The following is a 12,856-nucleotide window of genomic DNA, read 5'->3' as shown; positions in this document are numbered from 1 at the left end:
CAGTTTTAGAGGTTTAAGTGAGTGGAACCCTGAGTGCCTGTGGCTGAGGTTCACCAGCCAGAAGTCGAGCAATGGCGTCCTTGACCTGCTGCGTCTGCCATTCTCTTGTCTCCTCTGGCGAGTTTTTTTGCTCTTTTCCTTCCCTCCCACACATCATCTGACCCAGACCCCATCCCACATTTTGCTTCTTCACATTCCCGTCTTTCCTGATCCAATATTGTCTTCTGTCTAGCTTGGGTAATTGTTTTCTTATTCAGTTCTTACTGAAATAGTTTTTTTTTAATTTTATTTTTTTTTTAAAGATTTTATTTATTTATCAGAGAGAGAGGGGGAGAGAGCGAGCACAGGCAGACAGAATGGCAGGCAGAGGCAGAGGGAGAAGCAGGCTCCCTGCTGAGCAAGGAGCCCCATGTGGGACTCGATCCCAGGACGCTGGGATCATGACCTGAGCCAAAGGCAGCTGCTTAACCAACTGAGCCACCCAGGCGTCCCTTACTGAAATAGTTTTTGTTTAACAGTGGACTTGTTGACATTGTTATCTTTATCCAGGGGGAAGAGGAAAAACTGTGATTCTAGATTTTTCTTTTTCTTTCTTTTTTTTTTTTTTGCACATGATCCTTGAAGAGTTATTTTTCCTTTGTGGCTCTCAGTGAATTTTTATTTTTATTTATTTTTTTATAAGCTCACACTTGCCTGCATGTAGACGTGCTGTTTGTTGTCTGCACAGGTGGATTGTAGATCGAAGCCTCACGGCTTCGATCTGCAGGGGTGCTGAGTGTGTGCTTGGCGCCTCGGAATCATTGCTGTATTTCTTCCTGGCAGCCATGAGGTATGGGGTTTACAGCCTTGTAAAAAGGAATGGTACTTCAAGAAAACAGTTCCAGAGTTAGGCCCTTTCATGAAAGTATCCTTTTCTTATCTATTTTACTAGAAAACTGGTGAAAATCTATCCCAAATCCTGTAACTTGGAGTTAAAATGGTAACCTTGACGATTCCCCAGCTTGATCTTTAGTTACCTGGATGGAGGGGCGTTTGTGTGTGTGAGGAAGGATTATATAAGGGCCCGTATTTTTTGCTAGGGCTGCTGTGACAAAGGACCACAGACCCAGTGGCTTCAGTAACAGGAATTCATTGTATTACAGTTTTGGAGGCTAGAAGTGCCAAGATCAGGGTGTTGGCAACTTGGTTCATTTGAAGGTTGAAGGCCTATTCCTTCCTATTCCTTTTTGAAAGCCTATTCCAGGCCTCTCTCCTCAGTGTATAGATAAATGGCCGCCTTGCCCATGTGTGTGTCTGTATTTCCACTTTCCCCTTTTTGTAAGGATACCAGTAAAGTTGGATTAGAGCTCACTCACATTAATCTCATTTTTAACTTGATGACCTCTGTAAGGACCCCGTGTCCCCATGAAGTCATGTTCTGAGGTGGTGGAGGTCAGGACTTCAACTTAATCATTTTGGGGGGATGGGGAGGAAGAAGCCACATTCAACTCCTAACAGCCGAGTGCATGAGTGCCTCGGTGATGCTTGTAGCTCTGATGTCCCCGGCCAGAGCTTCCGGGTCTGGAGGCCAGTGAGTGCGTGGCCTGGCAGCCTGGCCAACAGAGCAGGAGTATGGTCAGCATGCTGCCCTTTGAGGCTCCATGCCCCACGCCTGTCCTCCACCCCATTCACCTCCTGGCACCTCGAGGAGAAGGCAGGCCTTCGGGGTTTAACAGATGCACCATCTGTAGGATTTGAAGGGAGGCAGAAGGCCAAGAGGCCTTGGCCCCTGTCACTGGCCGCATGCTTGGGGGCTTGGCTCACCCCTCACTAGCTGTTGGCCTCACACTTCAGTTGCCAGGTGGGCAAAATGGGCAAAATGCATGGGCTTCCTGGGAGAGGTGACTGATGCCACTTACAAGATGTGTTCACTACCATGCCTGGCGCAAAGCGTGTGCTCAGTAAATAGATGGTTGTTCGTAGTCTGGATCCTAAATAAGCACCCTAATGGGAGTACTTCCTGTGTGTAGTGCATGGTGATGGTTGTTCTTTTACCTTCGGATTCTGGTAGAAGCGTCATAATGATCCTGTCTGTTTGTGTAGCCCTTCACGGTTTGTAAGTCCTTTATCTCGTCCTTCTGCCTTTGATGGTGTAAGGTAGATGGCCTGATCCTCCTTGTCTGGGGGGATGAGTGCGAGCAGGGAGACCCTGGTCGCATGATGGGTTCCAGAGATGAGCTTCGGGTCTCTCCATCTAGTCTGGGTCTCTGTGGTAAAAAAAAAAAATAAAATAAAATAAAAAAAATAAAATAAAATAAAGCAGTAAGGTGGGAAAGACAACACCTCCTACTTTTATTTGTACAAAGTGAAAGAATTTGCACATGTATTTATTTAACTAGTATTATTATTATTTTTTAAAGATTTTATTTATTTATTTGACAGAGAGAAATCACAAGTAGATGGAGAGGCAGGTAGAGAGAGAGAGAGAGAGGGAAGCAGGCTCCCTGCTGAGCAGAGAGCCCGATGCGGGACTCGATCCCAGGACCCTGAGATCATGACCTGAGCCGAAGGCAGAGGCTTAACCCACTGAGCCACCCAGGCGCCCCTTAACTATTATTTTTTAAAGATTTTATTTATTTATTTGACAGACAGAGATCACAAGTAAGCAGAGAGGCAGGCAGAGAGAGAGGAGGAAGCAGGCTCCCCGCCGAGCAGAGAGTCTGATACGGGGCTCCATCCCAGGACCCTGGGATCACAACCTGCACACACAAATAACACGTTTGTTTTCTCTTTCTCCTCGACTGGTAGAGTACTGCGTGTTCTGTACCTTGCTTTCCCCCCACTAAGTAATCGATCCTGTATATCCTTCCATGGCAACACATAGAGCACGTCATCATTTTTCTCACAAACCATCCTGAGGTATAGCACACGCACTCCATGAGGCCCTGGCTCGGTGAATTGGTACACAGGTGCACACCCATGCCGCCATCACTCAGATCAAGGTACAGAGCGCCCAGCCTCATCCTAGCCGGTCCCCCCTCCCAGAGCAACCATAATTCTGCTCTCTAAATCTGATTAGTTTCCCCTGTTTTTGATCTTGGTCTCTCATTTTTAAAAATAGCCCCATTGTTTATGTTGGTGCTGCTTAAATTTAGTATATGCATCAGAATCACCTGGAGATACCATTAAACATGAAGTCTGGGGCCGTCCCCAGAGTTTCTGATCCCACAGGCCTGGGGTCGATCTGTACCAGCAATCGCCCAGCTGATGCTGGGACTGCCAGTGTGCATTCCCGCTTTGAGCAACCCCAGCGCATGAGAACTGTGATCTGTGTCACCAGGCCCCAGCAGATGGAAGCCACTTGGACTGCTGCCATCAGTTTATTGTTAAAAACAGTGCTGTGGTGCATAACCTTGTACACATGTCATTTTGAACATGGCAGGTGTTACTATAAGATAAATTCCCAGAAGTGGAGTTGCCACATCAAAGGGCTGATGCACTTGTAATCACGATCAAAATTGCCAAATTGCCTTTCCAAAGAGGGGGTCCGTTTTGCATTCTCATCAGCTGTGTGTGAAAGAGAGCCTGAGTATATTGTCAAGCTTTGGATTTTTGCCAATCTGATAGGTATGAAATGGTGTAGCTCACTGTAGTTTTAATTTGCATTTCTCTTCTGTGTAGGGTTGAGCATCTTTTTAAATGCATAAGGGCCATCTCTCTTTTCTCTGTGAATTGTCCGTTCCTATCCTTGCCCGTTTTTCTGTTACAGTTTTGAGCTTTTTATCCTCAAGTGCTGGGAGTGCTTTACATGTTAACAAGATTAGCCCTTCATTTATGGTCTGAATTATTTTCCCTCTAGGTAATCATTTGCCTCTTGATTTTGCTTATGGTGCCTTTTTTTTTTTTTTTTCATATCTAAGTTCTCCTCCTTTTTATTCTTTTTAAAGCTCGATTATTATTTTTTTAAGACTTATTTGAGAGACAGCATGCCAGAGAGAGAGCACGAACAGGAAAAGTGGCAGAGGAAGAAGGAGAAGCAGACTCCCCAGTGAGTAGGGAGCCTGATGCAGGACTCGATCCCAGGACCCTGGGATCGTGACCCGAGCTGAAGACAGGTGCTTAACCAACTGAACCACCTAAGCGCCCCTAAGTTCTTCTTTTAGAACTTCAAAATAATTTGGAAACAGAATTGGCCATAAGCCTAGAAACCTACAGTAAGTGAATTTTGTCAGCCTGGATGTGCAGGTGTTGGGAAAGGCGCCGGGAACCAGAAGACAGCCAGAGTGTGCAGTGAGGCTCTCTGAACAGGGAGATTTTCACCCAGTGTCGCAAGTTTTCTTGGCAGATGCCTGGATTCTAAGGATCTGGAAGGTGGATGGGATGGCTCCAGGCGGCCACCCACCAGCTCAAGACACAGGAGGACGTGCGAGACCGCATGGGAGTATCCGGATGACATGAGAACACGCAGGGCAGACAGGAGAAGCTGCTTACAGGTGACACCAAAGGAAACAGGAATGTATCTCTTAGTCATAGGAAGCAAAACAGGATGTCCATTAGAACGTTACTCCCGTCAAGGGACAGCTGCTGACAGAGGTGGTCAGAACAGCCAAGGGGCTCGTTATGGACGACTCTAGATCTCTCTTTAAACCGTGACCAGAGATAAGCCAAGCAAATGCCGTGTTTGGTGGGCGGGGACGAATGCATCTATAGTTGGAAGGTGCTTTCTTCCAAAGCTGGGCCCATTCCTGCAGAAGGGCATTTTGACATACTCCATGGGGGTGCGTGGGAGGAAGGGTGTTAGGGGTCATGGAGGCTTGAGGCTCCCTACTGCTGGCCCGTGGTCAGAGTTGGCATGCAGATCTATTTACTTTGGCCAGTCTGGTGTTGGCCCATGAAGTGTTTTTTTAAATTTTGAATTAGTCCCCAATATTTTTAAATCAGATGATTTCACGTAAAAATTTTTCTCTTTGCTTCTGGAATATCGGGAATCCAGCCCCACTGGGCTGCCCCTCTACCCTGGCACGGTCTCTGAGGAGCACCTTCCCCACTCCTTCATCACCCCCCGGGGGATATACGCTGTGTGGCTTCCCATGACCACACTCCCCTCTAGCGCCCCTGACCTCGAGGCTACCTGTCAGCTAGTGTGTATTCCAGTTTTAACTGTCTTTTAGTAAGGTAGAAAGGAAAGTGGATATTTTTTTCTTTTACTGAGAAATTTTTTAAAATTTAAATTTTAGTGAATACACAGTGCCGTGCTGGTTTCTGAAGTAAAAGTCAGTGATTCTGCATTTACATACAACACCCACTTCTCATCACAACATGCACCCTCCTAACCACTCACCACCCCCCTCGTCTAGCCCATCCCCCCACCCACATCCCTCCATCAGCCGTCAGATTGTCCTCTGTAGTTAGGAGTCTCTTATGGCTTATTTCTTTCTCTCCTCCTCATCTGTTTTCTTTCTTAAATTCCACATATGAGTGAGATCATCTGTTAATTGTTTTTCTCTCACTGACTTCTTTCATTCAGCATAATACACTCTAGCTCCATCCACGTCGTTGGCAAATTGCAAGATTTCCTTCTTTTTGATAGCGGAGTAGTATTCCATAATATATATATACCACGTCTTTGTAGGAAAGTGGCTATTTCTTAAATTTGTCCCCCTCTCAAAGCAGAAGGGTGAATGATAGACCAAGAGGACACTCTGTTTAAAGAACATCAATAGGCAGGTTCCTGTGCAAGTGGAGGTAGCAGCTGTGTAATGGAAGCGGACCTCTGGGCTGAAAGGTGTGACCTTGCCAGACCCGGACTGCCTTGTTCCTTTGGGTTGCCTCTCTGGTCTAATAGTTCAGAGGCCTATGTGTTACCAGTTACTTTTCTGCAAAAGTAGAGTAGGTTACTGCAAACCGTTGCCAGCCTCTTTGAGAGTTTGTGCAAGACGGGCAGACCTTCAAGAGCAGAAGCTCCAATGAGCAATCAAAATCTAAAAAAAAAATGTATATATACCAGAAACATGGATTGGTTTATGGCCTCCTAGAAGATTGCAAAGTTCCAGCCTCGTGGCTCTGTGGAGAGCAGAAGGAGCCAAACCGGTTCCTTTCCTGTTGTGATGGAAAGTGGGGAGATCGTGGGTCAGGGGAAAGTACCAGAGATAATGTGTATGAATCAGAGCCCAGCTTTTGAGTGTTTGGGGATACTGCTGCTTGTCCTCAAAGTAGGAGGACCTCAAGGAGTGAATTATCACCATTAAGAATGCAGGGCAAGCGGAGGGCATGTGTGGGTGATGGTGACCCTTGAGATGGCGTTTGTTGGCTGGACTGGGGCACCGAAGGCCCTGAGAAGGGCTCCTCTTACCTCTCTGAACCCCATGATCTCCCCTGCTCTCCTTGCCCATCTCATGATATCAAACAGAATATCCCATGTTGTAGAATTCTGAAAGCATGAAGGAAGGCTCCAGAGTGCCGATGGGGTTCCAGAAGGAACTTGGGAACAGTTCCCTACGGTAGTTCTATCACCCACCTCTATCCGAATGTGTCTTCTCACCATGACCCTGGCACCGTGCTGTTCTGCCTTCCATGCATGCCTCTTTGACTCTGTAACTCTCCATGGGGCAGGAAGAGTGAGCTTTATAAATATGGCACCAAAAGTCTCAGTAGCCTGCCAGGGCCTTTCAGACCTTGCTGGGACCTATAAGGGGACATGAAGGTCATGGCCCACTCACTTCTGCAGCCCCCCAGACCCCTGGTCCAGTCTCAGTCCCCCATCACCTGCCTGGGGTCTCTGCCCTTGCCAGCTCCCCCCCCCCCGCCCCGCCCCGCACAGCCCGGCTGTGTCCCCTCCTTGAGTGAGTGACACTTCTCCCTGTTACCTCCCCTTTAGCCTTCGGTCCACTTCAGAGGACTTATCTAACACCTGGCCGCTGGTGGTGGTTTTTTTAATTTAAACATGCATAAGATAAAATTTACCATCATCACCATTTCTAAGTGTTCTAAGTGTACAGTTCAGTAGTGTTTAATACATTTATATTGTTGTCTGGCCCATCTCCAGAATGCTGTTCTTGCCAAACTGCAACTTTGTAGCTAAATCAGCAACTCCCCATTCCCCTCCCCCTCTGGCCCCCCAGCCCCTCCAGCCCCCCACCCCAGCCTTCTGGTTTATGTCTGTGAATTGGACTCCAGCCACCTGCAGGTTCATCTACAGTGTAGCCCATGGCAGGATTTCCTTCCTTTTTAAGGCTGAATAATATTCTGTTGTGTGTGTATATTGTATTTTGTGTGTCTATCCATCCGTCAGTAGACACGTGCGTGATTTCCACCTTTGGCTGCTTTGAGACCCGGCTCTCAGTTGTTCTGGGCATATACACTGAGGCAGAATTGCAGGATCATACGGTAACTCTATTTATAATTTTTTAAATGGAAATCTAGTTGACCTACAATGTTGTAGTAGTCTCAGGTGTACAGCATAGTGATTTGACAGTTCTGCATATGACACTGGGCTCACCACCCCGAGTGCTGTCACCATCTGTCACCGTACGATGTTACTGACTCTATCTGCCATGCTATACTCTTCACCCCTGGGACTTAGTTTAGAACTGGTGGGGTGTACCCCTTGATCCCCTTCACTGACTTCACACATTCCCCATCCCCACCCTCGGGCCAACACCAGTTTGTTCTCTAGATATAGGAGTCTAGTTCTGGTTGGTTATTTTTTATATCCCACATAGACATGAAATCTTAAGGTTTTTTTTCTTTCTCTGACTTCACTTAGCATAATACCCCATAGATTCATCCATATTGTCCATATTGTCCTAAGTGGCAAGATCTTCTTCTTCTTCTTCTTCTTTTTTTAGCAGCTGAGTAATGCCCCTTTACATGTGTACCACATCCATTTATTTCATCAGCGGACACTTGGGCTGCTTCCATAATGTGGCTGTTGTAGATAATGCTGCAGGGAACGTAGGAGGGGTGCAGCTGTCTTTGCAGATGAGGGTTTCATTTTCTTTGGGTCAATACCTGTAGTAGAATTGCTTGATTGTATGGTATTTCTCGTTCTGGTTTTGAGGGGGAACCTCCATACTGTTTTCCACAGTGGTTGGACCCGTTTCCATTCCTGCTAACAGTGCACGAGGGTCTCTACTCTCCACATCATCACCAACACTTATTTCTTGTCTGATTCTAGATGTTCTGACAGATGGGAGGTGATCGCTCATTGTGGTTTTGTTTGCATTTCCCTGATGATGAGTGACGTTGAGCATCTTCTCAGGTGTCTGTTGGCCATCTGGATGTCTTCTTTGGAAACATGTCTGTTCAGGGCTTCTGCCCATTTTTAATCAGATTACTTGTGTGTTGACATGTAGAAATTCTTTATATATTTTGCCTATTAATCCCTTATTGGATATGTCATTTGCAGATACCTTCTTCCATTCCGTAGATTGCCTTTTTGTTTTGTTGATGACTTCCTTTGCTGTACAGAAGCTTTTTATTTTGGAGTAGGCCCAATAGTATATTTTTGGTTCTGTTTCCCTTATCTCAGGAGACAGATCCCAAAAAAAGTTTCTAAGGCTGATGTCTAAAGGATTACTGCCTATGTGGTTTTTTGTTTAGGAGTTTTTATGGCTTCAGATCTTACGTTTAGGTCTTCCATCCATTTTGAGTTTACTATTTTTAATATTTTAAGGAACTACCATACTGCTTTCCATAGTGACTCTCCCATTTTACATTCCCGCAATCCGTGCACAAAAGCTCCATTTATCAATGTCCTCACAAACACTTGTTATTTCCTGTTTTTTTGTTTTTTGTTTTGTTGGGTTTTTTTGTTTCTTTTTTTGGTGGCTTAAAAAAAGTAGCCATTTTAATGGATGGGAGGTGGTATCATGGTTTTGATTTGCATTTCTTAGTGATAGCGATGGCGGGCACTTTGTCACATACCTGTTGGCCATTTTTATGTCTTTCTTTAGATGTCTGTTTGATTCCTTTGCCCATTTTTAACCTGGTGATTTGGTTTTGTTGTTGTTACTGCTGCCATTGGCATTTTAGCCTCTGGTTTTTTCATGTGAAGATTTGGTGTGCACCCACTGAGTCCTGGGGGTTCATTGTCCATGGGGGTCATTGTGTGTTTGCTTGTCCATCGCCTCCCCAGTCCGTGTGCTCTGAAGCTGGGCCCGTGTGCCTAATCTCCATGCTTTTGCAGTTAGCCCTGTGCCCCTCAGAGGGTAGGTCCTTGTGGAAAGGAGGCCGGAGAGGAAACAGGCAAGTGGGTCTGCCTTCAGGGTTGCCGTGCTCGCTGCCCTCCCTCCCCTCGGCACCGTGGACCATCCATTCTCTCATGTCCAGGGATGCAGGGGGCATGGTGTGGCTCCCAGAGTGACCCCGTCACCTCTGCTCCATTCTGTGGCCACCCTGAGCCTCCCTGACCCATGTCTACATTCTGGTGAATGATGACTCATGGGTGTGTGACTCAGAACGCCGCACAGCTGGAAAGGCAGCCAGTGTGTCTGCTTGGCCAAGTTCGGGAGTGGTTTATGGAGCAGCAGAGATCCAGGCCCAGGTTCACCGGCCCTGGCCACCCTAGCTTGCCGACCCAAAGGAGGGTAGAAATCCTCCTCTGTTCGTGGAGAACGAGGCTGCCACTGCAGGACTTTGTAAGGCTTCTGTCTGGGGTTCTGACGAGTGTATTGCTGTGCGGTGATACCATTATTGCACGCTTGCCATGGGTGTCGACACTGATCCGCATCTCACATACAAATTATTCCACTTAATGCTCACACAAGCCAACAATAACAAAAATAGTAACAAATACATATAGCACTTCCTGTGTGTTGGATAAGAGTTCTGAGCCCTTTGCAGCAAAGTCCTCTGATCCTCAGGAAGACCCTACAATATGGGAACTGCTGTCACCCTCATTTTACAGATGAGGAAACTAAGGCCCAGAAAGACCACCTAGAGAAGTGTCCCAGCATCTTGTAGGAAATGACAGCTGTGATATAAACTCGGGCTTCCGAGTCGACACAGGATCCTGACCTCACTCCATGCTCCCGTGATGAAGGCTGCAGTCCCATCTTACAGGGAAAGAAATTGCAGCTCAGAGAGGTTGGTTGCTTCTGCCTAGTCACGCAGCCAGGGCCCGATTGAGATCGCTTGTCTCCCACCCCGCCTCTGAACCACCCGGCTCTCCTTGCCCAGAGGCAGGGGAGGTAGTCCTCATGGTGTTCCTTAGCCCTGGTGGCTTCCCAGGGGCCATGTCCAGAGGTTGGGTAGGATTCTAGGGAGGAAACTTTCTGCGTCTAAGGATACAGCATGGCACATTGTGTTTCAGAGGTCTCCAGTTCGGGGTCCCACAGCACTTCTTCAGCACAGGGTGCTGATGTGGCCTTTACCTCCACAGACAGTGAGACCGTGCACTACCACTATGGGCCCAAGGACTTGGTCACCATCTTGTTCTACATCTTCATCACCATCATCCTGCATGCCGTGGTTCAGGAGTATATTCTAGACGTGAGTGTCGCGTGTGGGCCCTAATGTCAGAAGCTGGGGAGATGCCGTAGGCGGCGAGGCCTTACCCTGGAGGAGACTGCAGCTCCTGGCCCCTCTGCCTCCTAATTTGCATGCCCTGATGGGTCCTGCTGGACGTCCCTCCCCACACACTGTGGGTCCCGTCCTTACTCACAGCCTCCTTTATGTAGGGGACAGTACCACTTACGAAGGGAGGGCATCACACACCTGAAATGGCAGGACAGCACCCTCATGGGTTTGTCCTATAATCTGACTGGGGGATGTTTTCTTCACATCTGGGCTGAAGACCTCCATCTTGCCACTTTCTCAAAATACGGGCCTTGAACTTGAGCGCTCCATGCACACAGCAGGTTTACACGTATGAGCCCGGGTCACGCCCAGCTCCCGACTGCTGCCCTTTCATGGGTGGGAAATGGGAGGTCAAAGCCTGCCTTTTAGCCATCCACCTGCATACATTAACATGAAGGCTTCTCTTTATTCCTTAGAAAATCAGCAAACGGCTTCACCTCTCCAAGGTCAAACACAGCAAGTTCAACGAATCTGGGCAGCTGGTCATCTTTCATCTCAGCTCGGTGGTATGGTGCTTCTACGTGGTGGTGACGGTGAGTGGCCCTGGGGACTGGGGCCTGGGCTGCCGGCAGCTCGTCTCTTCTTGGATTCTCAGATTGCTAATCAGATCACTGTGCGGGGCTGAGCAGGGGTTGGGAAGGGGAGGCAGGAGCAGTTTGTAAAAACTTGGAGCGGTGTCTTGGAACTGAAGCTATTTTTGCATCCTCCTGGTACGAGAGGGGCCAAGTGGTATAGCTGCTCTTCTGTAAAGGTAGAGAGAGCCCTCTTGTCCAAAAACAAGCACGTGTTTTCGTTATTATGGGCTGGTGCAAGAATGACACTGTGCACCTCCGTAGCACAGCATCATTTGGGCCCTCCCACCAGTGCTGTCCAGTGAGAGGAGCCTTGCGTTCACTCTGGTTCCCGTGTTAATGGATTGAAGACCTCCAGGATCAAATTTTGCCATTTCCCCGTGGTCATGTGGTTTGGAAGCGGCAAGGACCAGACTTGGACTTAGGAATCTGGTTCTAGGTCCAGCACACTTTCCGTTTTCCTGCATTGGCCACCCCTGTAGGCAAGGCCAGCCGCCCCCCATCCACACATCAAAACCTGTGAATCTGTGCCCTTCCCACAAATGCCTGGACCACCAGACTACTCATCTACTTCTCCTGTCTATACAATAGGACTCTTCTTTCGAGCAGCCTTTGATACAGCAGATTTCCTTCGTAGCAAGGAATGTGCACAGCCCTTTGGGGTTCACCGTAACAAGACCTGGCCTGTGGTGTATGACCGAGCAGCCGAGTAGCGCCCCCCCCGCCCCCCCACACACACTTGGGGCACCTCCTGTTTGGAACTTGGTCTCTTTCCCAAGAGCTAGATTTATCCTATGAGAAATGCAGACCTGGGGCTTGGAAATTTCAGCAACCCTGTGATCTTTTAGAAGTTCCCTTCCCTATCTTCCACTGACCTCTCACCTGCTTCCTCTTCCTTCAGTGACCACGATGAGCTTTCATCGTAACATCCTAAGAACTCCGCATCCAGAGCTGAATGCTGAATTCCTAGTCTGAAAGCGGGAGTCAGCATGTCCTTTCGTATCTCGCTTGTGTTTCTGTTATCATATAATCATGGAACGATCTTCCTAGCCAGAACATTAGGAATTTTAAATGCCAGGACCGAAAGCTTCTGTGCCCCAAGAGGGAATGCCCTGTTGAACTGTCCCCAAGGGAAGACCTACAGTATGGCCTGTGTGTGGAGCGCGCCCTGTGTTGCGCAGTGCACGTCCTGGCCCACTTGGGTCTGGGTAACAGAGGAAGCATTGCCTCATCTCTGGGTCCCTTTTCCCTAAGTAGACAGCTTCCTCACCCCCAGACATTCTGTCCGAGCGGGGAAGAATTCAGACCAGGTTCTAGAGGCCAAAAAACATGTTACTTAACACCCCTTCCAGAATGTTCACTGCTCAACTGCTCTGTCTTTTCTTCTCTCAGGACTTCAAGGGCTTGAAAACAATGAGCTCTGTAGTCTGGGAGCGTGCAGCAGTTTATATGGTGGAGCTCGTGATAGGCTTTTATCATGGGGAAAGCCAGGTCCCCACTCACCATCTTCCATAGGAAGTGGAGAACCAGAGGACCCTGGAAAGCTCCAATGACCCTAGCTTCTAACAGCACTGGGTGGCCCCTGGTCCACAGCTAACTCCATCTGTACTGTCCAGTGGGGAGTGAGGCTGCTTGAGGAAGAAGAGAGAGGGTAGTTTTCTAAGAGGAGTGAGACATAGCTACTGTTCTTTAAATGTTCTTGCTTAGTGAGGATGAAGTCTTTTTTG

The 12,856-nt window shown here is 47.9% G+C and overlaps 1 protein-coding gene across 4 annotated transcripts in view; it reads left to right on the top strand.

Annotated features, from left to right (window-relative positions):
* TRAM2 (translocation associated membrane protein 2) overlaps positions 1–12,856 on the top strand; it is a 78,763-nt gene that overhangs the window by 51,671 nt on the left and 14,236 nt on the right. For 3 of the 4 annotated variants that reach the window (XM_059178248.1, XM_059178249.1, XM_059178250.1), the window contains 2 exons: positions 10,361–10,470; positions 10,974–11,090. In XM_059178248.1, coding sequence (XP_059034231.1) covers positions 10,361–10,470; positions 10,974–11,090 — 227 coding nt within the window. Of the gene's footprint in view, positions 1–10,291; positions 10,471–10,973; positions 11,091–12,856 lie in introns of all 4 variants that reach the window. The other variant, XM_059178247.1, reaches the window with a different exon arrangement.

The sequence above is a fragment of the Mustela lutreola genome, chromosome 6 (assembly GCF_030435805.1).
Source record: "Mustela lutreola isolate mMusLut2 chromosome 6, mMusLut2.pri, whole genome shotgun sequence".
NCBI classification, from domain to species: Eukaryota; Metazoa; Chordata; class Mammalia; order Carnivora; family Mustelidae; genus Mustela; species Mustela lutreola.
The sequence above is the reverse complement of the archived record's forward strand: the minus strand, read 5'-3'. Positions and strand labels throughout refer to the sequence as shown.